The sequence below is a fragment of the Halichoeres trimaculatus genome, unplaced genomic scaffold (assembly GCF_033239565.1).
Source record: "Halichoeres trimaculatus isolate MK-OKI-2021-1 unplaced genomic scaffold, fHalTri1.1 fHalTri1_scaffold_13, whole genome shotgun sequence".
In the NCBI taxonomy this organism is placed as follows: Eukaryota; Metazoa; Chordata; class Actinopteri; order Labriformes; family Labridae; genus Halichoeres; species Halichoeres trimaculatus.
In genome coordinates this window covers 2920838-2947751 of record NW_027437191.1, presented here as the reverse complement: position 1 = coordinate 2947751, position 26914 = coordinate 2920838, and the positions used below count along the sequence as shown (strand labels likewise).

Sequence of the window (26914 nt, the reverse complement as noted above, 5' to 3'; positions counted from 1 at the left end):
GAAAGGCACAGGTAAAAGAAAACGTAAATCAAACTAGACTCTAAATCAGCTTTTCCTCCTCGTCCATACTGCTCACAGAAGAAGGGACATTAGTAAAGCAAAATTTGGACCTGGGATCACCTCACAATTAAAAAAGAAGCGTAGGAAAAATCTGCTTACTGATAAGCACTCCCACTAATGAACAGAACCACTGACTGGTTGTCCTGACAGTCTGAGGTACAGTCAGAGGTCACAGAGCTCAGAGAGAAACCACTGCAACAGGTGAGACAAATGACTGTCAAACAAAACAACAATCTGTTGAATGTGTTCATTAACAGAAATGTTTGACATGAATAATTTACCCTAAGCCATCATCAGAGTGTAGATTAAAGTGAGCTTTTTGTGTGTGTTTCATCCATGAAGAGGAGGCTCTGCAGCTAAAACACCCACTGCCTCAGAGGTTGGCCACTCAGACACAAGCACTGTGGGGCTGGAGGAGAGCATAGACCCTGCAGTGCTCTGACTCCAGGAACTTCTGATCAGGTCTTCTGGTCTTAGTGACTCAGGAGTCCTCTTACCTACTGCTCACAGGTTTAGGAGCTAGTTTAGCCTTAAAATGCCTTGTGAAATACCCCTAGACCTGAAATTTAGGAGCCCTGAGATTAGGATTAGAAAAACCCACCTGAGGAGATCAGAATGGCAGACTCTTTTAAATTTGTTAAAAGACGCATTTTTATCAACCTGTTGGACTGGAGATTCTAGCTGAGCACCTTTTAACGGTTGAAATGCTGCCTTTATTTTATTTTACCTGTAACTTTTTTATTTCACAGCACATGGGCAGGATCTTAAATTCTAATCTTTTATTTTAATCTGTTTTAATTTTTTTATTGTTTTTATTTTTCTGATGTTTTCCTTTCCTGTGATTGGTTTTTAGCCTTTTACATTATATATTTTCTTTTCTTCGTCGCGTTTCTCTTTTACTGTCTTATTTCTTCTCTTCATTTCTTTTCTGTTCCATTTTGTACAGCACTTTTTAGCATTGCTTTTGAAAAGTGCTATAGAAAAATAAAGTTTTATCATTATTGTTATTATTTATTAATATTTTTTTGAGAAAGAGTTTCTCCTCAATCAGTAAGTTAGGTGCTGGTGACTAGGTGCTTCAATATTCTACTCAAGTACAAGTTCAGTTACCTTGATGACAGTTTGATTAAATACAAATGAAAGTGGCAGTCTGTGAATCTGTTTAAGTCAAATTAAAAAGTCTTCCCTTTAAAATCCCTACATCAAAATCGCACTATGAAGAGTCTGAATTGCAGGACTGCTTGTTCTGATCAGAATCAGCTTGTGGCTCAGGTTTGAGCTGACTGTGGTTGGACAGAGGAGTCAGCTTCATCAGATCTCTGTGTCTCTGAGCAGGTACCGACCTGAAGGACCGACCAGTGGAAGGATCTGTTGGGGTTTCTGCATCAGCCGGTTGTTTCTCCTCCTCTACGTCAGATCACTTGATCACTGGACCAGGGATGTCAGCCAATCAGCTGCATGTACACTGTTGATGGACGGCTGGGATCCAATCTGAGTTTTTTCTACTCAGTAACTGAATCAATGTATAAATCTATGAAGTACCATAACTCCTTAAAAAATACTAAAGTAAAGGTTTTGAAAACTTATTAGAAAGTTACAAGACGATAAAAAGCTTCTTAACTAACAGGAGCTGGAGTAAATGTTATCAGTTGTTACTTCCTCTTCAGGGTGACCAGGAAACCCAGACATCAAACCTTCATCTAGCAGCTGTTAAAAACACCTCCAATGCCTCAAAATAATGGTACATCATGTCTGAGTTTTCCAGTCTCAACAAAAGTTTGCTTGAGATGATGCTGATGATTTTTTTCTGCATCTAAGTTGTAGAAATTTTAAATGAATCACACAATTTTAACCCGAAGTGTTTAAAAAAATGTCTTTTAATGCAAAATACTATTTTACAAAATATAACTCACACAACGGTAAACTTACTGAAGCTGTGTCTGAGGCAAAGTGTGGCTGTGGTGCAGACAGTTCAAGTGTTTCCTCCAGTGTAATCTGTTACCTGCTGATCCAACACTGACGAGCCCTAAACCAGCCTCAGGTCAGAGTTTCTGCAGGTAGCGCAGCACCAGGTCTCGTAGCGTTGTGCGTAACGGCTCGTTGTTGTCACAGACGATGTGTGTGTTGTCCTCCTCCAGCTGGATCAGTGTGTCCTCTGCCTGCAGGTGGAGGATGTGTCCGTCTGCTGTCTCCTCCACTTTGATCTCTGTGATGCCATGCTGCAGGGAAAGAAGATGAACAAACAGGTCAACAAGCTGCGTGTGTCATCCAGCAGACTCTGAGCTGAAAGTCTGTGCCCCTCCTGCTCCTGATGCTGAAGCAAATGATGACAGGAATGCTCATGTGATGTTTGATAGGTGTGACCTTTCATTCTTCAAGTTGTGATCCATCAAAACCACTGATCACCACATCATCTACATCTACACAACACTCCACGTTCAACAGTTAGGTTCTTCTCCTCTGTGCTGGGTATGCTGTTGCTGTTTCAGTTTAAAATCTCTTTTCAATGCTCTTGACTCTCTGACCTCCACAACAAAAAGCACTAATCCCATCAGCAGTATGTAAGACACTGAGAAGAGACTAAAGCCCTAATCTCACAGGATTGGTATTTTGTCTGGACCTCTGATGATTTCACAATCACCCCCTGACGTCAGTTTTTGGTGTAGCACATTGGGAGAAGTAAAGCCTGTAAAAAACTAGATGATTCTCATGTTCCTGATTAAAATCTTGGCACAGATCCACTGAGCTTTGACAGCACCTCACTCTGCAGCCTGCATCCAACTGAACATTCAGTTCACTGAAGACGACATCCACATCCAGCTTCAAACAATGAGCACTGACAAATTCTAACACACAGAGCGTATTTAATTACCTCAAAACTAGGGGTGCACTGATCACATTTTTCTGGCTCATCATTTATCACCAATCTTTAAAGAGCCTGACCTGCAGATACCGATTTGGGCTGATACCGATTTTTATTTTTTATAACTGACAGCATATACCCTAAATGTTCCAATCTTATTTTATTGAAAATCATTGAACAATATCTGTGAAACAATAAAATCTTTACATTTTAACTTAAAGTGATACCCTGGGATGGAACAAGTTGGGTCCTTTCACAAGGTTTAGGGCAGAAATTACCCTACAGCAGTGTTTTTGTGCAGCAGAAGCCCAGAGCACACGCACCAAACACCCCCTCCCTGCTCGTCTGCCGGTTTCCTCTGCACTCAGACGGGGCCCTATTTTACTTGACCAAAAACACAAATAAACGGACTCCCACCGAAAAAATCTGATATCGGTCGGCATTCACGCTTTGTTTAGAGAATAAATCGTGTTGTAAAAAGGGGCTACCTCCGCTGCAGAGCCACAACTGGCTACGAGGCGCTCGCTGCGCGGTGTGCCAGATATAAACAAACGCAGGTAGTCTGCAAGGACGAAGAGACACGATGAGAACTAGAGCCTTATTTAGAGGTGTTTCTGTGTGTAAGTAACGTGCTGAAAATTCTCTAAATAAAGCGTGAATGCAGACCGATATCAGAGTTTTTCGGTGGGAGTCCGTTTATTTGTGTTTTGGGTCAAGTAAAATATGACCCCGTCTGAGTGCAGAGGAAACCAGCAGAGGAGCAGGGAGGGGGTGTTTGGTGTGAGCGCTCTGAGCTTCTGCTGCACAAAAACACTGCTGTAGGGGTCATTTCTGCCCTAAACCTTGTGATAGGACCCAACTTGTTCCATCCCGGAGTATCACTTTAAACCAGTGTTACCCAATCCTGGTCCTGAAGGACCCCTGCCCTGCATATTTTGGATGTTACCCCACTCCAGCACACCTGATTCAAATGAATGGCTCGTTATCAGGCTCAAGCAAAGCTTGATGACGAGCTGATCATTTGAATCAGGTGTGTTGGAGTTTTAGGTCTCAGAGCAAAAAGCAACAAAGGCTGGCTGTCAGACCTTCTCAGAGATATATAAGATCAGTTTCTTATTTAAGGTTCACTTATCCCCAAAATTAAGGACATTGGCACCAATCAGTCGGCCGACTAATCAATTGATCGGTGCATGTCTACTTACGATGCAAAAGATCAAAAATGCTGATTCTGTGTGTGTGTGTGTGAGTTTGTGATCTTTCTTTAACTCTAAAGTCGTCATAAAGGAAACATGGCTCACCTTGCATTCAGCTGCTGACATTAATGTGCTCACTCTGTTAGCTCCATGAAGACAATGATCTGGTTCTTTAACATTTTTTGTTATCATGACCGTAGTCAGCCTGATATCCTGCGACGTGCAATTTTCAAGTGTTATATTAACAACCATAAATGAAACTATTTAAAGCTTATCTACTGATGACACAGCGAACACTGAAGTCTCCTTCCTTCTTATGTCTACCCAAAGAGCTGTTAAAATCGTTGGAATAAAAAACACTGCCTTGATCAGCTTTGAGGAGAAGATGATCAGAAAAAGTACCTCCTGAAATAAGAGAGATGCTGATTTAGACTGCAGCAGTATGATCAGAGGACCTGTGTGTGTCTGAGATATGGTGGGTGATTTGCCCAGGAGTTTTTACTTTATGGATTGCAAACATGGTTGATTTACACAGGGTCAAAAACACTGAGGTCTTCCCCAGTTGTTACAGATGATCAGTGATCCCCAAGTCAATCTTATCCCCCACCATCAGGGCTTCAGCCATAAAAGCTTCAGTCATAATGAAGGAGCTCCACATCCTGTCTGCTGATTTCCAACCTTTTGCAGAGTGGCGAGGAAGGCTTCCAGGGGCACAGCTCCACTTAGCAGAGGTTTCGGGGCCAGCACCACTGGGGGCTCCTCTATCACCCTCTTCCTCTTCTTACTGGGGGCCACTGGAGGAGGTTTGGGTACTGACTAGTGAGACGAAAAAGAAAGGCTCAAACTTTTGTTGAATAGATGTCTGCTGTTCATACTAACATGTGTGAGGGACACACCTGTAGCGTGTGTTTGTTGTCCTTGGAGGACAGCACTGCAGACACAGTTGCCAGGGAGATGCCAGGTTTGACCTCAGAGAGGACCAGAGAGTTGGCCAGCTGAGAAAGAAGAGTTTAAAGACTTTAAAGAGGCTACCTGACCTTGGAGAGGAGAGGAGGGTTTCCCTAAAGGAACAAACACAGTCCAATGCTTGGTGTAATCGCCTGAGTCTACCGAGTTTACTTAAGAGGTTAAAGCAGATCATTTCACTCCAAAGAGATCCAGCTGTCACTGTAACTCTGTTTTCTTCTCACCTCAGGCAGGATGTAGACCCGTTCATAGCGGCGCCTGAACGGCAGGTTGAGCACGGAGCAGCGTCTGTAGGGCATGGGAGGAGGCTGCAGCTCCAGCATCAGATCTGAGCGGTGGGACTGAGTCGTTGGGGGCTGAGTGTACTGCTCTGGACACACCACGTGGAGGGGCTGCAGGCAGGAAGGAGAGCAGACAGGGACCAGTGAAGTAAAGAGTCAGTAATAATATGGATCCTGACCCTAAAATGACCCCACACACAGGTTCAAACCTGCTGTTGGAGGAATCCATCCTGTTCTTTAAACTGCTCTGATGATGTTTAGGAGCTGTGGTTCAACCCTGTTTTGCTGCTGCTGATGGTGTTGAGTGGACGTTCTGTTTAATAATGAATACCTGCAGCACCTCACATTAACGAGACCAGTGTTCACCATCATAGCTCCTGTTAGATGAAAGTTCAACCGATAGTTATTTAGATCATTGAGCACTGAGCACATGTGGATCTAAGGGGATCATCATTAGTTCTGCAGGATTAACCCACTGATCCATAAATGTGAAAGCCTGTGTGAAGCTTTCTTTCCTGAGGTGTTTTATTCAGACAGCATGAAAAAAATGTTTTATTTTTTTCATTTTTTTTCTTCAAATATTTGAGTTCATTTCAGAAAGTTACAGACACGGCCACTCCAGTTTGCTCCATGTGCCTGAACTTTCAACATGCATGAAGTGCATGAAAAGAGGAATCAAATAGTGGGATTTTTTTGTCAACCTCATGAATATCTATTGTTTGATTCTTTATGAAAAAAATGAACTTATTTTCAAAAATTTTAACTTTGTACATTTTACAGTTCATGAACTTTCTAACTCTTTTGACGCATTATGTCTGTAACTTACTGAAAAAAATCACCAGTCTGCAGAGATCGTGTTGGGATGAACAATTTGACCAACAGTCAAGTGAATTTCATACCCACATAGATAAGCAGATGCAACAGGTGCTCTAAGGCTAATATCAAGTCTATCAAGACCATTTTTGATGAGAAATAAGATAAAAGAACAACTTCAGTTTACCTTCAACAATTTTACTATTCTACAGTTTCAGTTGGCAGACACTTTTTTCCAAAGTGAACACAAGAAAGAATATAGACTGGAGAGAAAACCTTAGTTGGTGTCACAAAGTGCTTCCAGTTATTTGGCTACAGGTGCTGCCATCTAGTGCCAGAAGAAGCACTTTTTTACAATTTTTTGACTCATCTAAAGTTATGAAGCCAGTGAAAACAGAAAAAGTGCAGGGTGACCTGCTGTTTTGGGCTGGTTGAAGACCGGAAGCTGTGTGGCTGCTGTTGTGTCAGGTAGGGTCTGATCCTCCTGATTTTATAGAGGGCACACCAACTTGACCAAGCAGCCGAGGCCACATGAACCTTATTACTGACTGACCGACTGACCGACTTATTGTTGTTTTTTTCCAATGTGTTGTTAATCAGCTGCTTTTTAACTAGAGCCCGACTGATTAATCGGCCGATTATGCTGTCATCGATTAATCAACATCGGCCAAAATGCAGCTGATTGTAAAAATTTTGTTCCGCAGAGATTCTGTCGCTCCTGTTCCTGTGTGTTGGGCTGCACGCTGCTGGAGTGCCTGCTCCCTCCATCCACCATTATCTAATGTTAGATTATAGGACGTTTTAACATCGCGAAAGTTGCTTTTTTGTGAGATAAACAGACATAAATGCTACTGTTATTTCACACCTCCACCATTATCTTATGTAAGGCTACAATACGGCGTTTCAACGTCGTGTCAGTTGCTCATTGTGTGTTTACAGTTTGACTTTTTTTTCTACTTACTATGTTTAAAGTTTGACTTATTTAATTAAGGTGTTTGACTTCTTTATTTATTATTGTGTTTACAGCTTGTTTTTATTTATCATTGGTTTACACTACAGTTCTTAAGTTGTCAGTGTTATATTTAAAGTTCCTTGTTTTAATCTAATAGTGTTGTGTCTCTATCTTGAATCATATGGATATTTTAATTTGTGTTCATATACAGTATATATCCTGTGTATATCAATGAATTTATTATATATATATATCAGCCGATATATTGGATATCGGCCGATATATCGGATATTGGCTTTTTTTGCCCCCAGTATTGGTATCGGCATCTACCCCAAAAATCCCGTATTGGTCGGGCTCTATTTTTAACCTGCCTCCCCACAGAGATTACAGACATTAAAAAGGACATTGCAGACTGCATTTCTGTCATGTTGCTGACAGGACTGGTTCGCTTTGTGGTTCATAATAGCTTGGACAGAGGCTTGGACTCAGGTCTTACAGACCACTAAATACAAGGCTAAATGCTTACTCAGGGCTCTACACCAACTTTTTCACTGGTAGCACTGGTGCGACCAACTTTCTCAGTTGGTCACACCATTTATTTGTTTATTTGTTTATTTATTTATTAATGTATAGTAACTCTATGATTTTGCTAAATATTTTACTGTAAATATGAAGTTTGTCTGCAGCAAGCTCTGACTGACAAAACAGGATATTCATTTTATGTAACTTTAAAAGGAGGCAATAAAAATGCTTCTTAGATAAAAGCAAATAATAACAAAAGACATGCATGTGTGTACATATCAGAGTTATTATGGTTAATGAAAACATTTTTGTTGAAAAAATAATATATATAAAATAAAAACAAGGCTTTACATAAGACATTGACTAAAATTCCTAAGTGAGTTTAAAAAACTTACTAAAATAACCTAAAATGATAGAGAGAATGTCTTTAGTTTTTGTCGTTGTCAATCTGTGTCATACATAAACTCGTTACTTTTACCGATAGAGAATGGCAGGCAGCACTCTCGATCGGTAAAAGTGGATCTGGATGTGGTGAGAGTCTCTCATTTTTTAACCCTTTCTCCTGCTGTTCTCCTGGCTTGTGATTTCTTCTGATTGTCCCCCAACTTTAAGTACACTCCTGTGAGCTCTAATAATTTTTAAGTCAAATCAAGTCCTGTACTTGGGCGTTACATCGAAAACTCAAAAACCATCCACCCCCTCTCTCTTAGTTGGTTTGATCCAAAGATGCTACAGGAGACCTCAGAGACAGAGACAGATAACGGTGCAGCAAGCAGAACTTGTTGATGAGGAGTTTATCAGAACCTTAGCTGTTTTCTTTCTTTCTTTTTTGGTGTTGACATGACATGTCGTGTGTTAAACTAATGTAGCTCTGCTGTAACACAGCATCCTCTCCAATAAGGAGAGTTTGATTTTTTTGATGAGATGATTTTTTTACTCACACGCTGAAAAAAAGGTTGCATAGACTACCATATTGGTTGCAGTTTCAAGCCCTCTCACTGATCACATCAGAATCTGAGGGATGACTGAATCCCTTTAAATGAAACCATGAATTTGCTCTGGCAGCATTAGAAAGCCTCTGGTGTATATTCCGGCTTTGTTCTGAATGCTGAGCTGATTTTTCTGATCTTGTTTGTGTCTGGCACTAAGAAAGTGTAATTCCTCTGATCTCCTGTTAAACCTGGATGAACTGTTTGTAAGCAGTGTATTTTATCAAACATTCAAACTCCCGTTAAACCCTTTGGTGTGGGTGCAGTTTCACAAACATAATGCGTGTTTTAGGAATGGTTACATCAAAATAGTTATGATAAATGTGTCTGGGCTCTACCTGTACTTCCTTGAGCAGCTTTGATACTTGGTGGAAGTTGAGTCGTGTGTCGATGGGACAGTACACACACTTCATCGCCAGCGGCTGGTAAGGAGCCAAAGCATCCAGGTAAGAGAAATCTGGCTCTGGAGGTGGACAAAGAAAAAGAAAAGTTTGACAAACAAAACTCTGACCTTATTAAATCTGATCCTTTGATAGAGCAGTACTGATGATGAAGGGACCTGTGAAGATGATGGTGTTGAGGCTGGATTTTCCCCACAGCTCCATGAAGTGAACCACGTCCCCAAAGCGCAGAGAGGGGTGACCGGTGAAAACCACACACGGCTGTCTGAACTCGCTGCTGAAGTCTCCGTGGATGCTGGGGTAGTGCTTCAGCTTGTTGGTTTGGATCAGCTGGACCAAAGACCAAGGTGTTGACAGAGTTAAACAGGAATGAACGTCTCTTCTGCACAGGTAGAGAGCGTGAAGACACCTTTACTCCTAAAACTAACGGATTAAAAGATTTTGCTCTAAATCGATGCCTTTTTTAAGATGTAATTAATCATTCCTCAATGTGAAGTGCAGTACCATAGCAGCACTAATTTAAGGTAGAGTCTTCAGGATCCACCATAGAAAAAAATGTCCACTTTAACAGGAATAATCCTGCTCAGTCATCTCCAATGGGCTTCAATACGGTGTCAGTGTCTGTGTCAGCCTCAACCCCCTCCTCTGCCTGGATGTTGATGCTGATGGTTACGTCGCAACGTTTTTGGGCGGAGAGTCATCGTGGTTACATCAGCCAATCACAGCGTGCAATCAAATTTGTGTGTTGATTAGCCAGTGGAAGAAGCTAATCAGAGCAGCTAGGATAGTGGACGTAGCACGGAGGAAGAAAAGCAATCAAAGTGAAATGAAACTCCAAACAAATACAGCCTTTTTCTGAACAAGAGTGAAGCTTGGCTTGACTTTCACTCGCTTTCAGGAACTTGGAGAGCAGCATGGGAGGAAGAGCGACATGAGTTAGCTTCCTGCTGACTAGGAATGTGTCAAATACCCGTGATTAGCTAGTGCTAACATGCCAAGTCAGGTGCACAGCTCTTGATTCTCTCCCCCCTAGAAATGTGATGTACAGGTGGTTGCTGGGATAGTGAGTGTGTTCATGTAGTCACGGTGGGAGGCTGTGGGTGTGTGCTGCAGCTGGCACTGATCCAAGGAGGAGGAGCCCAGTTTGAATGTTGAGTTTACTAACAAGTAACCCAAACTCCTCCATACCTTTGATTTAAAGTGATACACCGAGCTGGAACAAGTTGGGTCCTATCTCTGGCAGACTACCTGCGTTTGTTTATATCTGGCACGCCGCGCACGGACTGATACACTAAGCGGCAAGCGCCTTGTAGCCAGCTGTGGCTCTGCAGCGAAGGTAGCGCCGTTTTACGACACGATGAGAACTAGAGCCTTATTTAGCGGTGTTTTGTGTGAAAGTAACGCGCTGAAAATTCTCTAAATAAAGCGTGAATGCAGACCCATATCAGATTGTTTCGGTGGGAGTCTGTTTATTTGTGTTTTTGGTCAAGTAAAATATGACCCCATCTGAATGCAGAGGAAACCGGCTGACGAGCAGGGAGGGGGTGTTTGGTGGGTGTGTCCTGGGCTTCTGCTGCACAAAATCACTGCTGTAGGGGTAATTTCTGCCCTAAACCTTGTGATAGGACCCAACTTGTTCCATCCTGGAGTATCACTTTAAGATATATACAACATCTCTACCTGTGTACCTCCTGATATTGTCAGGAGTTTAAATTCAATAAATACAGTAACAGGACTCACCTCTGCGTGAGGGAATGGAGGCTCTGGAAGATAAACCTTTGATTGTTTGTTGTGGCAAAGCCTGAAATTCGGAAAAAGTAAACAGAAAATCTCAGGTTCAATACAGAGTTCATACATTTTTTCCATTAATGTTATCTGTAGCCACAAGCCTGAATGAGCCGTTGTTTTGTTTGTCTCAATCAATCACTGTAATTTCCTCTATTCATCTCTTTCAGCCCAATAAGATCTCAGCAGACTGCTGTTCATGACTATTTCTGCTCAAGATCACGGTGTGTTGTGAGAAGTTTTCCTTTCTACTGTGACTCATTAAATGCTGCTTCACTCATGGTTGTTGGGACCTGTTTTTCTAAACCAAGAGCCTGTCTGCCTGTCATGTCTGGGAAAATACAAATATATGAAAAATACTTATTGATTGGCTGGAAATTTATCTTTCTCACCTTTTAACAGCAGACCCAGCACTGCTATGATATATGACAGGCTACATACCAAAAGTTAAACATTAAAGAAGGCTGAGACTGCTGAGCTAAATTTGAGTTTCTTTTCAAAGATAAATCCACCCATAAACACATTTTCAATCAGATTTTTTTAGAACCAAGATGTCACTTCAACATCCAGTCTAAAGCAAAGCGGCTCACCACTCAGCGAAGATTTGTGAGAACTCCAGGGAGCTGTTGGCGACAGGCGAGATGAAGTAGAAGGGTGTAGTGCCAAGATTGGCGCTCTCGATGAACTGGTACAGACACTCCAGCAGGTCATAAATCACCCCTGAGGAGTAGCAGGGCACGAGCACGTTGCCTCCTGCTCGAATCGTCATGGCTATTGAGAGAGATGGGTGACACCTTATATATTCATACTTACAGTCAAAGAGCTTCAAAGTAAACGCACTAAGATATCATCCTAAGGGCAAGTGGATATAAATATGAAACCAAAACATCAGTATGTATATTAGCTAAAAAGAAAACAGTATTTTTATCCAGTTCAGTGCATTTGAATATACCAAGGTTGCTGCAGAATTCTCCCAGCATGCCATCTGGGTTGGCTGTGGGCATCTGTGTGAGGCCGGTCAGAATCAGAACATCACTGTTCTTCAGGGAGCTTTGGTCCATGGGCTGGGAGGAGAGACAGAGAGAGAGTTAAAAATGATTTCCATCATATTTTTGTTCAGTGATGGTCTTCTTGGCCCTGGTATGTGACTTCCTCAGCACCAGGTCTGCTGATCTACCTGTGGGTGTGTGGTGAGAAGAGATGAACCTGACACGTAGGAAACCTTCTCATGATGAGACTGGATGATCCAGTTGGAGCTGCCCAGCGAGTAACCAGAGCTTAAAGGAGAGATCTGTACAGCTCCAAACAGCTCCTGGACAAAGGATGAAAATAAAAACACAACACAAAAGTATAAGCAGCTCTTACAATAGTAAAAATAAGCACAATCTGTAACTTTAAGTGTGTGTACAGTGTATGCAGACAAGTAGACACAAAAGGACTCACCACTTTCTGTGAATAACCCACAAGCTGCACCTTGCTGAGGGCAGAGTTGACCTCCTGCATGCTGTAGCTTCGCTTCCATGTCCACACCTCTACCGCATCTTTCAGGGGACCAGGGAGCATCCTGGTATGATAAAAATTTTGGAAACTCAAGTCAGATATTTTTAGATGGAAAGCATCTGTCAAAGTGTAACATGAAACTGCTTGGTTCAAAAATGCAGATTACCAAAAAAAGTCCAAAACACAACACTGAATGGGCACAACCAAACGTGTAGGACACCTCTAAACACTTGAATGACTGTAAACTCAAAATGATCCTCAAAAGCTAAATCTTACACTAATTACTGACCTTTGTATTTCCTTATTTTTCCAGCAGGTGGCAGACTGAGCTTTAGGAACTCGTTCCATGAAGTTTACAAGTTCCTCCATCAGCAGTCTGAAGGAGGTAAGAGAAATAATCATCCACCATTGTGATTCATGAAAAAGAGGTATTTTCAATCAGATGTTTTACAAGCATAAATGTATGATGTAAAACAAAAACAGGTTGATTTAGACCTCAAGATTATCTCTTTTTAAAAAAGAAAAATAGGATTGGGATTTTTTTTCCAGTGACAGGCATGTGTTTTTCTGATTCACTGATGTGACTGTATGACCGTTTGTTTCATACCTTCCAATCTGCAGGGTGGGTTCTGTTGCATACACAGTCCCTGTGAAGCCTGTGTGCTCAGTGATATAGGGCAAGGCCATCATACAGTGGTAGTTGGAGATCAGGATGACATCAATGGTGGATAGATCCAACAGTTCTCTCTATGGACGATGAACAGATTCAGATACAGAATGTCAGATTTACTACATGTAAAATTAGGAGCATTTCAGGACATTTTCTTTTCAGAAAACTGGGTTATGAGAGTGACAGTTGTGGAAAGACTGAACTGGTAAGCTGCTGATAAACATGGCTTTAAAGAGTGTTTCTGTCAGGTAGCTCTCTTGATTTCAAATTCTACATCTCTGACATTGATTGTTTTTAATGTGCCACACTAATAAGGTTAGATGATTCCACTAGCTTCTTCCTGTGACTAAACCTCTCATTGGAGGCATAAAACATCATAAGTCAAAGGAAAACAAAGAACAATTTAGGCTGAACTTACTACATACATTAGATGTTTCTAAATGGTGGCTGAAGTTCCTACCTCAGGGAGACAGAACTCTGGCTGAGAGTCCACAAACACTCTCCCTGCACACTCCTTCAGCTCCTGAAAAGAGACACACATATGGCCACTTGCTTACTTCCTTTAAATGTGTAGTTATCAGACACAACGCGTTTTTATTACCTCGTAATTATTTTAAAAAGCAGTCTCTTTAAACAAGTTGAATATGTTGTGAATGCTGAAAAAAATCCCATACCTTTTCTAAGTTTACAGTTCCATCCTTAGAGACCCAACCAGGTAGCTTGGAAAGCCGAGGGCTGAAAAACAAAAAGTTAAATAACAGTCACTGTTGATTTAAATACAATACATGTAACCTATTGAACAATAGCTGTGTAAATATGGAAATGGTAGACTAGGATGTGATTCTCTCGACTCACCTGTGGACGAGGGGAAGGGGCAGAAAGTTGAGGACAGATGTGGTGTCCAGCCCACAGTCCAGCATGATAGTGGTGGATTTGAACTTGAGAACATTGCAAGGCAATGTGGGGTGACCAGACAGACAGTACTGTAAAACATGGGAGGAAAGTCACACAAGGTGGTTGTGGTAGGATTGTGTCAAACGCGCAGTCACAACTGACACAGCTCAGTGATCAGGAGCAAAACGCTTCGTTTTGTAACATAATGTACCCACGTCGGTGGACTCATATAGCCCGCGTGATTTATTTCCATATCCACGCGGAGCTATGTGGATGTGGTTTGATACAGTCTATGGTAGGAACAAACAGGGCTGAAAGATGCTAAGCTAACACAGTAGCTCAAAGCAAACAGAACCTACACAACTTAGAGAGTCATCATTCAAGTCGGGTTTAGTCAATCTGATGTTTACATGCTAAAAGCCTTTATACCTACCAGTTTCATTTTCAACACAATTATTGGTTCATTGAGCAGTTGTAGCGGTCGGCTTCCTAACAGTATAGCCCTCTCCAGTGTTTGCTTGTGGTTCTTCTTCACGGTACCCAGCAGAAGAGTTAGTTGCATTTGTGGGCCAGTGCTGCCCCCACAGGGTGATCTCAGTGTCACTGCTCACAGCATCCAAATTTTCAAAACACTGCTCCCGTTAAAGGTTTAACTTTCATGACTGTGCTCTGAATGCGATAGAGGGGAATTAAGGAGATGTTTTCATGTGTCACCCCCTGGACTGAAATATAAATTAAAGCATAATTTTGCTGTTTTAGGGACTCCGTTGGTTTGTTATCGGCTACTTCCACCCCTACCGCCCCCTGCAGGAGAACATTATTTCAAAAGCTCAGATGTGAGCCCACAAAGGTTGCCCCCGCATAATATAAGGCTTTATGTGTGTCTTCTTGGGAAAGAGTACCATATATTGCAAGGCGTTGATGAATAAAAAGATATACCACCAAAACAAACATAGGTAACAGCAAATGCACGTGTCCATAGACCATGAGCAGTAAGTCAGATTCACGAGCACCAAGCAACCCTCCACAGGTTCTGTACGGTTTGAAATGTAGTTTAGAGGGCAGCGTAAATCAGCGTACTGTGATTATGTCGATGTAAGCCCGGCGGACTATCTTTTGTAGCGTGCAGGTAACTGACGTAAAGAGAGGGGAGCCGTCAGGCAGTCTGAGGCGGGACAAAATGATGTACGAATGTGGAGCGACCACTCACCGTCCACCACCCAGGATCAGCCCCCACCCATCTTATGCTAACCTGCTTTGCTAGCCGGTGGCTACAGCTAGCACCAGCGTTACCGAGCTGTCAAACCGCTCCTGTGTGACTCATGTCGTGACATTTATCTCAAAAAGCCGAAACAGTCCGTGAAAATGTTGCGAAACTGATGTCGCAACGCTGGCACCGTCTATGTTACTGTACTGCTTTTAATTTCAGTAGGCTTTGCTCTACAGTTATGTTTTTGTGGCTACAAGCTAACAAGAAGACAGAGATAAGCTGACTTTGGAAAACTTCTGAGGTCGATGTTCGCCCATGGAGGACTTGTACAGTTATTAGTCAAGCGGATTTACGAGTGGAAAAGGACAGGTAGGGCTTTTGTTGATAATGTAACCTTCCTTTGTTTCTTCTGCCGCTGTATGGTGAGATAACTTGAATGTTAAATAAAACTTTTTTAATTGTAGGATTGTTGTATCAAAGGGTAAATCTAGTCTCAAGCTAAATTTCCGATTTCTGATAAATGTTTCAGAAACAACTTTCACGACGTCTTTTTACCATCAGACTGTGTAAACGACGTTTTGGATGTTTTTTTTTTTTTTTTTGTAAATAGAAGTGGAGCAAAAAAAAAAAACTAAAAACTAAAGGAGTATTCAAACAATGGGTGAGGAGGTTTTGAATTTTAAATTCGTTTTTAGTTAGTTTAAATAAGTTTGACCTTTAAAGTTTCACTTCTGTGTATTGATAACGCTGTGTGTCTATTATAATCAGACTATTATATCAAATATGTTTTGTAATTGAATTTCAAAACGTCATACCATGTTTAAACGTGTCACAATACCTGACATAGATAACTACAGGCATCCCCAGATGCCAAGCCATAAATATGTTGTTTGGAAGTGACAGCAAAAAACTAAAACAAAGTTCTACTTCATTGTATTTAACCTTGAGTAACTTTATAATGTACACAGTTTAGTATCCACAAGTCATCTTATATTTCGCCCTGTTATTAATTTTATTCATTCAAAAAAGTTTTTCTCTTCATTTTGTAAATTAACATTCATAAAAACATTGTTCTACACGTCCTGAAACCCGTAATATATAATAATATATACATATAAAATAACCTATCATTTGGGTGTTTTAAAGTTCTATTGTGAATTTGGAACTGAATTCATAATCTGCTGACATTTAATTTTCGAAACCTAAATGCAGAGTCAGCCTTTTAGCCTTTATTTTGTCATGTCATACCATGTTGTCCCTCATATGACTGTCATATTGGTCTGATCTTAGTAATTTCTTTCTGCTACAAGCTGATTATAAAGTTGATAATCTCTTTGTTTTGGACAGACCTGAGGAAAAACACCCTCGGCCTCTTCACTATGGGAAACGCCTGCAGTAATAATCTTGGGATTCCTCCTGCCAAGGGCCCCCACGCTGTGGGATGCACTGATTTTATGATGGACCATACAAAAGAGGTAAAAGCAGAACAACATTTCTAAAAGGATACACTTGATTGGAATGTGTTTCAGTTTTTTAGAGCTGATGTAAAGTTGATAGTCATGGTGTTAATGTGCTTTATTGCATACATTTAAAGAGAATAGGCACAGGACTGTTCTTGAACTGGCAGCCAAGTGAAAGAATATGTCAGACAGGTTTGTCATGTAACATCACCTGTTGCTATATGTACATACGTATGTAGCGCCTATAAAGTTGTTAATGTGCATGTTTCTGTGCTGAATTGTATTAGATTTTATGTACATGCTTTTTACAGGGCAGCTTCTTCCGACTCTACTATCCATGTCATGAGACCGACAAGGCAGAAAAACCAGATTGGGTACCCTGCAGTGAATATTTTAATGGTCTGGCTGACTTCATGAAAATCAACAGGTCTCTCAGTGAAAGGATTTTCAACTACCTCTTCGGTAATTTCACTGCCATCCACCCCACCATCGCAGAACTTTACAGTTTTGTTTTTGTACAATTTGTTTTCTCAGTGGAACACTTTCTATACCAAACACTTAAATGATGTTGTTAGTAGAGGGAGCATTTTAAATAAATCCTCACCAACACCTGCATGAAGCAAGAACAACTCCAACATCAGTGGATTAAAAAACTAAGTCAGTATGATGAACTGTAAGTCAGCGCCATGTAGTAGAAATTTCACATTTTCATCATTAATAAGTCTCTAAGGTTTTAGGTGAAACGGCTGGAATTAAAAAAAGGAATCATTATTATATTTGAAGCTAATTACATATTTTGCTTCTATGTTTTTTGTTTTGTTTTCAGGGTCGTTTAAGATCCCTGCCTATTTGGATGTTCCATTTAAATCAAAGGAGAAGTGTCCTGTTGTTATCTTCTCCCATGGTCTCGGTGCCTTCAGGTATACACACCAAAAGTTCCTGGCAGTGGATGGTATAAGTCGCCATGAAAGGTGACAAAGTGTGACATCTCCCTGATGTTTTTCCAGGACTTTGTATTCAGCTATATGTGCAGAGCTGGCCTCTCAGGGCTTCATTGTGGCTTCTGTGGAACACAGGTATGCAAACAAGGTTTATTATCTTACTCATATAGATGAAGAGATTATTTTAACAGGTTGTTTGCTTCAAAATGAGAAGATAGTCCTGTTGTACATAAATCACGATTAGCTTCAAAGGCTACCTTGAAGTTGTTATCAATCCTGTAAAAAGTGTTAGCTCTTAGCACACAAGTACCTAATGTTTGGCCTCTGTTAAAAACATTGGTGTGACTGTGTGTGCCTGAAAAGATTAGACATTACCACCACGTGTTGGCTGGAGGAAGTTCTAGTTGAACGTTAGCCAAGCATACAATACGGGAGGGCCGTCCCTCCTGCTTTCTGTTTATCTGTGGAGTAGGTGTGGAAAGAGTGTTTGGACAATAGTACAAACCAGCTCATCACATTTTTTTTGAGTATAGAGACAAGGGGACCATATGGAGATGAACATAATGCCCGCAGTTCATGTATCACAAAGTGGATTGAAGGGCTATTTCACTTAATTTTTTTAATACTTTTTATTGTCATCATATTACAGCTTTCATTGCCCTTTTTAAGAGACCTATGAGAGATGACAACCATTTTTATACATATATAATGTGTGCATCACCCTGTGATAGTGACATTTAATGTGTTCAGTAAGATAAATAATAACAATATTTAGCGTCCAACTTTAAAGTGCTACCATATTTAAGATTCTCCTTATACAATTAAATGTATACAAAAACATTTTTGATTTATGAAAATCTGACTTCTGTATTTTCTCGAATTTTCACACCTTCTGAACATTATGACAAGGCAAACATATAGTATATATAAACAAACAGAGAGAGAGAAAAAAAGAAAAAATAAATACAGGACATTTCTCCAGGTAAAGTTCATATAGTGCTCCCCCAGTTAACTGTCAGTCCCAACATAAAAAAATCACAATTCAGTAGTTTCAATTCATTATGCCACAACCATATGATAATAAAGTGACCACTTAGACCATCTTTTTTCAAAAAGTGTCAAGTTTCCCTTTATTTGACAAGTTAATTCGTCCATCTGGTATATTTGTTGCACTGTTTCCCTCCATTTAACTATCAGGGGACATGTTTTCTGCAGCCAGTTTCTTGTTATCGGTTTCAGTGCTGTTGTGCGCAGTCTCCTTAACAGATATTTATCATTGTCATTTTGTATTTTATTCACAGTTTTGCCTAAGAGCACAAAGTCTATATTCATAAAATAACACAGTTAAAGACAGAATTAATTTCCTTCTGTATATTATTCCAAAATAATTGTAATGACGGGAAAACCAAAAGATATGACTCAAGATTGGCGTGTGGCTCACCACACTCCCAACAGTTAGATAATATTTTATTATTGTATTTAGCTTGTTGCACTGGCGTAATGAAGTAACGTGACTGTATTTTCCATGCGTATTCTCTCCAGTAAGGAGATGCTGTAGTTGTGTGTACATTCCTATTCATTTCCTTCCAAGTGTCCTCTGACATATGTTTGTTAAGTTCTTCTTCCCATTTTAACTTCGCCCTTGTATCTTCTTGTTTATGAGTATTTTCTAAAATATCATAAAATACTGAAATTTGATGCGGGATTCTAACATTATTATAGTTCTTTATCAAAAATTGCACGAGTGGATAAAAATCTCCACTGGTCTGCCTTCCTACTATGCTGTTTTGTATATAGCTTCTCATTTGGAGGTATCGAAAGAAATGTGAGTGTGGTAAATCGTAGTGTTGTCTGAACAATTCAAATGACATTATTCCATTTTTGTCCAAACACTTATTCCACTGAATTTTAGCTGCCAACTCACGCCCCAACATCATGTGAGGGCGTTGTGAGTGCGTTGTGACACGTTTGAAAGCTGTGACTTTGGACAGACTTTGTTTGTCGAGCTGCAGCGCTGGTCAGAGGTCAGTCCAGCTGCTCAGCTGCTCCTGTGTTTGTCTCACTGCCAGCTGAGTCGACTCAGAACAAAACAAAATGAGCAAAGCTGGAGTCCTGATTTACTCCAAGCTATCTTAATCTATCTTTTACATGTCAGCATTCAGTTACAGGATTGATTATTCTTGTAGCTAACATAATGAAACCACACAGCAGAAGTTGATTCCATTCTTTGATTTTTTTCTCACATGGAACATGTCAAAATAATACCATCCTTTGTTAATGAAAGAATAAATCAGACTTGTTTTTGTCTTCCTTTGACTTATTTCTGTGTTTCCTTCGTCCAAACAGAGACCAGTCAGCGTCAGCTACTTTCTATTATCATGAGAAGTCAGAGCCTGAAGGGAATGAGACGGAGCCCAACACGTCGGCCTCAGCTCCGGATAACCTGGTGACAGAGTGGATGTACTACAGAACGCTGAAGCATGGAGAGAGTGAATTCCCCCTCAGGAACAAACAGGTGAGACAGAGCGGATCAGTCCAAAGTCATTCAGTAACAGTAGGGGTGGAGACACTCCTCTGTTGTCGAACTTCATTGGCAGCAGCTGGATTGCAACACTTCTGGCCTGAGACTCACTAACCACTGTGTTGTTTACTCAAATCAAACCACATCCCTGTTTTTCAGCTCTGTCATCTGATCTTTTTGCTTCACTTTCATTATGAAATCCCACTTTTGAACACAGTGACTTGGATTCATGTGAAAACATGTATTTCTTCACCTCTTGTGTTTGATCTTTGTTGTATTTCACAGGTTAAACAGAGGGCAGACGAGTGCATCCGAGCTCTGGACAGACTCACTGAGATCAACTCAGGGATACCAGTGCAAAATGTTCTACAGTCACAGTTTGACTGGACCACATTGGAGGTAATCCTGTCTGAGTTTTTGGTGCAGAGGTCAGATATTAGATCAACAGGTCACGTTGTTTTTCCCTGTGTGTGAATCTTGTTAAGATTTTTGTCCCATTTGTGGAAAAGTCTCATTCACGCATCTAATCTTTCTCCTCTAAATGTTTTTGTCCCTAACATTGTGACTGTTTCTTCCTCTGGCTGACAGAACTCCATGGACCTGTGTAAAATAGCTGTGATGGGACATTCATTTGGAGGAGCCACAGTGATCGAAGCTCTGTGTAAAGAGGTTAAATTTAAGTAGGTGAATTTAAAGTTTCTTTGAAAGAGCAGCAATACGAGGCATCATGGGAAAGATTTTTTATGATTTATAGACTGTAGCTGTGTTTCCATCTCACTTTTTCACTGAATCAAAGCCATATCTCTGAGGTCTGGATAAAGTTTAGTTGCGTCTTGCCAGTGTTCCCATTACACCAAGAATTGGGAACAACCTGAGTAAAATCTAGTACCACAAGATTCAATTTGTGAAAGAAGGAAGGAGGACTAATGGTGCGTTCCATTTGTACTCGGAAGTCAGTATTTACCAGTTCTGAGTGGGAAATTTTAACTGGAACGCCCCTTGAAGTCAAAATTTCCTACTGGTAAGTCAGCAGATCCTACAACACCCCTGAGTTTTTAATCAAAGATGGCCGCCCCAGGTCTAAACAGTAATTAAGCTCCTGTTATATTCTGTTAATTTTAGCATTTCCAACAAGTGTTTCACAATAAATCAGCCGTATATATACTAGGGGTTTAATGATCCATCGTTATAGATTGATACATCGATTGGTTAAGCAATGATCCAATCACAACGATGGAAAGTCGAAACATTGATCAACATCGTGGTCTTTAATGTACGCCTTTATTTTGAAATCCTGACCGGACACGCATGTCCGTTTTCCTGCCAACCGCAAGTCGTTCTGAAGTTTCCTCTCAAGCCTCACACACTCAGCGTACGAGACACACATTTGAACCTTTTCACTGTCTGACACGCCACACCTGATATTTATCCTGCTGTAAAATGTTCTGTGTAGTGCCTACCGAGTCACACCGCTGTAGGCGAACGTGTAGCCGTTAGCATCACAGAGCCAAAAGGGAGCCAGACATATCGGCCAATCATAAAATAGCTCTCCTGTATCCGGGTAAGATACTGTCGACCTGACTGCAGAGGATGCATGCTGCACACATGACAGGAGTGCATCATCACACGACTGCAGTGAGTTTTCTCATGATTTGATTTTGTAGCCACTGATTCATGAAATTTCGTCTTGTGTTTTTATTCGCTGGTCAAACAGTCGACCGTTACCATGCCATTTCACAACAGACAGGAACAAAACACTGAGTGCAAACCATCATCTCCAGCTCGTCTACTCTCCCACTCACACACCTCCTGCTGCCCTCTGACCCACTCACAGCCTTCCTGATGCCTTTACTGACACTCAGAAACACCAACCTCTGCTCTGAACACAGAACGAACAGCAGAGCTGTTACAATAAGAACACCACAGTCCATACGTGTGGACGTGGACACGTACTAGTAGGAGAAGGAGGTGTGTCTGTTCATCAATGTGAATGAGGGACGTGTTTTTGTGAAAAAGATGTTTCCATTGAACCTTTGTGATAAACTTCAATATTTAAACTGCTGAAAAAACAGCTCGATGAAGTGTAAAAACTTTTTATCAACATTAGGGAGGCTTTTACAAACTGTGTTACCATTACCAGTTTTTATTGCCACATTTAGGTTTTGCGCAACTCAGGGTGTGATTGAAACTCGACTGGTATCAGAGTTAGTGCAGCAGTTCAGTGGATCAGATGCCAGGCGCACCCTCCTCTGTGGCTTTGATTACCATCGTACACTTTGTTTCCTGTTTGACAGAGCTGCAGAGCACTTTGCTTTCAATTGTCAGAGGGGGTGTAAAAAAGCAGGATGCTGGGTTCACCACAAGATCTCAGATCACAAACTTTGCTTGATGTTCCAGTCTTCCCTCTGAGTATTTCACAAACGCCTCTCTCTGACCCTAAACTCTTATCCAGGTGTGGCGTAGCCCTGGACGCCTGGATGTTCCCCTTAGATGATGAAATCTTCGCCCGGGTCAAGCAGCCAATCTTCTTCATTAACTCAGAAAAGTTCCAGTGGGCAGGGAACATCAGCCGCATGAGGAAGCTGGACTCGGCTGTGATTCAGAGGAAAATGATCACAATCAGGTGAGACAGAAGAGTTTGGTTTGATCCATGATTTGCTGACAGTGGGAGTTGACCCTTTTTCTCTGATGGGATGTGATGTTGTATTTTAGAGGAACGGTCCACCAGAGCTTCCCAGACTTCACCTTCCTGACGGGCAACTGGATCGGAAAGCTGATGAAGCTGAAGGGAGAGATCGACCCAGAGCTCGCTATGGACCTCAGCAACAAAGCTTCACTCGCCTTTCTGCAGCGGCATCTGGGTATGAACACTGAAGCTCTAACCCTGGACATGTCAAGTATTTTAAAAACGCAGCGCCAGCCTCTGCACTGCAAAGTCTATCTGATATTATCAAACCTAGTGTTTGTCTAATTTTTAAGTAACATTGTCTTCCAAAGCCCTGTTTCCACTACGTGGTGTGGTTTGGATCAGTAAAGCCTGACCCTGTTTGTGTTTCCACAGCCAACTGTGGCCTTTTTGGTAGGCAGCATGTGATAGCTGTGTCAGCTAGATAACAGTGTTACGACTCAGTGTACCCCGCTAATAAATCCAACCAAGAAAAACACGACATTAAACAAAGGGCAACGATGAGAGACCTCAGGAAGTGGACTAGAGATGTAAACATGACAGGGTTGTGTGTTGTTCTTTAGTACCACTGTCACACAGGAAGTGATGATTTTTTTCACTAATCAACAGACTGCAGTGTTCTGGGGTCAGATCAGTATTTCTGGCATGTAGACTGAAAAAAATCTGGTTTGAGGTGAGGTCCCTACAAAAAGTGCTCCCCTAGTGGCTGGCTGCAGTAGATCAAGAGAATAGATCAAAAACTCTCTCCCCAGTCATTCCAGATGAGCAGTGGTCAAAATTATGTCACTTAAGTCACATTTAAAGATGACTGACAGCTTCTGTTCATGTGTAGTTTTTTCAGGAATAAAAAGATACATCAAGAGGGAGAGCCAAGAAGAGATTAGACTCTTGAAAGAAAGAAAAACATATATTTTTGGTCACCCAGCTCCACCCAGATTGTCTACTGCACAGACAGGCTGCACAGTGGTGGTTCCTCAAACGGGAGTATTCAAAACCAACCATTCAAAGTATTCTTCAAAACCGTACAGTGGTAAAAGGCAGAGCCACACTGTCAATTCTATATACAGTCTAAGGTCTGGCGCCCTAACAGAAGGTTACCAAAAAGTGGGACAGTACAGGTGATTTGGGGACCTATATTGGTTGTAGTCAAAGGAAAGCCACAAAAGATGTGCTGTACCTAGACAAACTGAACTGAGCCGCCTGGTGGAAACAGAGCTTTAGACTGAAATTGAGCCAAGTTCAACTGACAAGTCCAGAAAGTGTCAAGATAATAAAAGAAAAAAATCAGGCATCAGTTTTTGCAGTAATTCGTTTTAGAGCAGAAATGCTGATTTTGTTATTCTTTATGGAAATTATTTTTGTTGTTTCCCAGGTTTTGAGAAGAACTTCAACCAATGGGATCCTCTGATCGATGGCCAAGATGAAAACCTCATTCAAGGAACAAATGTGGTTGTGCTGCAGTCTGCCATCTGAGCTGCCTTTGACTGCTGCAGAAAGAAACCAGGGCTTTCAGGCCCCTCTTGAATAGTTTCACCTCCTACTTGGTACCTCAGTTGAACAGTCTCAGAAAGTGGCACTAGGCTAACTTGGCATCGGAAAATGCCAGAGATAACATTTTCCAGAAGCAACAGATAACTCTACCTCAGCAGCAGCAGGACGGATGCTTTTCCTTTTGACTGATGACACACTCAGTGAATCAGTGTTTGTCTCACGAGGACTGAATGTTGCGTTGGAGCAGCTGAACACTTCTTCTTTTCACCGTTAGTGAAATCTTCACCATGACCTTAATGCATATCATTGAAATCTTCTGATTCTGAGCGCACAGAAAACCGACTGAGATCATCATCATCATCATCATCATCATGTTATCTTACACAAATGTTTGTCTTCTTGGACACAAGTTTCCAAAAGATGAGTTTCACTATGAGTGCTGTGTGATTATGGAAGAAGGCCAGAGCCCTGGCTGGGACTTGGGTTGGGTATTATTGAAGATTGAATATTAAGCTCCTGAAGATGGCAAACCAGAGAACACTTCATTGAGTTCGTTTAGCTTGAAGGAAATGAATGCCTAAAAATACCATACACCTTAACTCAGTTACAGTGGGAAAATAAGTATTGAACGCATCAACTTTTTTCTCATTACATTTATTTCCAAAGCTGCAATTCAAGCGAAATTTCTACCAGACAATGGTATTGACTCAAATAATCCACACATGAAATCATGACATTCAGGTCCGAAAATAATGATTATGTGGAACTGAGTATGATAACACAGGAAAAAAGTATTGAACACACCATGGAAAGGCTGTATACTTTGGCAAGGAAATGCACCATACCACCTGAAATCTGTCAGTAATTATTACTTGAATTTCCAATTAGTGCAAACCAACATCAGCTGGGCTAGAGCAAATTAATGGTCCTATAAAAAAGGTCGTTTTTCCACCAAGCAGTTAAATAAGACACACCTCATGATGAGTAAAGGCAAAGAGCTTTCTGAAGACATTCACAACCTGATTGTTGCTCAGCACCAGAATGGAACTGGTTACAGACTTATATCAAAGCACCTGACTATTCCCGTCAGCACCGTTGGGACCATTATTCACAAGTGGAAGAAGCACCACCTTCCCATCAACAGGCCACGCACAGGAGCTCCGTGAAGATTTCTGACCAGGGAGTCAGAAAGATAGTCAGAAGAGTACTCAACGAGCCAAGAAACACACTGAAAGTGCTCCAGAAAGACTTGGAGGCAGCAGGTACAATTGTTACGGAGAAAACAGTAGGCAATGCACTCCACCACCATGACCTCTATAGACGATCAACCTGCAAGACTCCATTCCTCAAGAAAAGGCGTGTTGAAGCTCGTTTAAAGTTTGCTTAACAGCATCTTGACAAGCCTGCAGAATACTGGGAGAATGTTGTCTGGTCAGATGAGACCAAAATTGAACTTTTGGGCTGTAATACTACATTCCATGTTTGGAGGAGAAATGGCACTGCACATCACCCAAAAAACACTACACCAACAGTGAAGTTTGGAGGTGGAAGCATCATGGCATGGGGTTCTTTCTCATCTCATGGTGTTGGCAAACTTCATATAATTGATGGAGCAATGAATGAAACCATGGATCGTGAAATTCTTGATATGGATCTGCTGCCATCCACCAGGATGATGAAGATGAGACGTGGCTGGACCTTCCAGCAGGACAGTGATCCAGAGCACACGGCAAAGTTGACTCACAAATGGTTTCAAAAAAAGAAAATCAATCTGTTAGAATGGCCTAGTCAATCACCTGACTTAAATCCAATTGAACATTTGTGGAAAGGATTAAAGAAAAGGGTTCACCAGAGGGCACCAAAGAATATTCCAGATTTAAAGACAATCTGTGCAGAGGAATGGGCCAAAATCACACCTGAGCAGTGTGGGGGATAAGTTAAAACATACAAGAATCGTCTGGAAGCTGTCATTGCAATCAAAGGCTCCTCCACTTAGTATTAGATGAGTCTCAGTTCCTGTGTTATTGTACGTAATTCCACATAAACATTATGTATGGACCTAATGTTTTAATTTCTTTTCATGTGTGAATTATTTGAGTTAATACCAATATCTGGTAGAAATTTTGTTTGAATTGCGACTTTGGAAATAAATGTTCATTCATTTTCTATACCGCTTATCCTGTTCAGGGTCCGGGGTGGCTGGAGCCTATCCCAGCTGTCATTGGGCGAGAGGCGGGGTACACCCTGGACTGGTCGCCAGCCAATCACAGTGCTGACACAGAGACAGACAACCATTCACTCACACACTCACACCTATGGATAATTTAGAGTGACCAATTAACCTGGTGAGCATGTTTTTGGACTGTGGGAGGAAGCTGGAGTACCCAGAGAGAACCCATGCATGCACGGGGAGAACATACGAACTTGGCCGAGGTGGGGATTTAAACTGGTAACCTTCTTGGTGTGAGGCTGCAGCGCTAACCGTTGCGCCACCGTGAAGCCTGGAAATAAATGTGATAAGAAAAAAGTTGACGTGTTCAATGCTTATTTGCCCCACTGTATATCAGTGTGTGACTCTGATAACTTTTTACTTTTAGATATTGTTCATTGTAAATATGTGCCATTTATACAAAACACAATAAATTTGATTGGTATAGGAAATCATTTTGTCCAACTTATTGTCCTGATAGAAACTCCTTCACTCAGTTCATTTGGC

At 41.2% G+C, this 26914-nt stretch overlaps 2 protein-coding genes across 2 annotated transcripts; one reads left to right on the top strand and one right to left on the bottom strand.

Moving 5' to 3' along the window:
- Positions 1-1977: 1977 nt before the first annotated feature.
- ints9 (integrator complex subunit 9) lies at positions 1978-14456 on the bottom strand. The gene is made up of 17 exons (XM_074684579.1): positions 14323-14456; positions 13851-13978; positions 13670-13730; positions 13456-13518; positions 12933-13072; positions 12615-12701; positions 12269-12389; positions 12003-12137; positions 11778-11889; positions 11416-11596; positions 10781-10841; positions 9199-9370; positions 8978-9102; positions 5307-5474; positions 5013-5111; positions 4795-4932; positions 1978-2279 (listed from the first exon to the last, which is right to left on the bottom strand). The coding sequence occupies exons 1-17, from the start codon at positions 14449-14451 to the stop codon at positions 2103-2105; spliced, it is 2097 nt and encodes a 698-aa protein (XP_074540680.1). The 5' UTR covers positions 14452-14456; the 3' UTR covers positions 1978-2102.
- A 709-nt stretch (positions 14457-15165) lies between these two features.
- On the top strand, positions 15166-26829 carry pla2g7 (phospholipase A2, group VII (platelet-activating factor acetylhydrolase, plasma)). The gene is made up of 11 exons (XM_074684576.1): positions 15166-15468; positions 16447-16574; positions 16871-17021; positions 17386-17479; positions 17567-17635; positions 19847-20015; positions 20307-20420; positions 20610-20701; positions 22474-22644; positions 22734-22882; positions 24080-26829. Exons 1-11 carry the CDS (start codon positions 15405-15407, stop codon positions 24178-24180), a joined length of 1302 nt encoding a protein of 433 aa, XP_074540677.1. The 5' UTR covers positions 15166-15404; the 3' UTR covers positions 24181-26829.
- Positions 26830-26914: the final 85 nt, after the last annotated feature.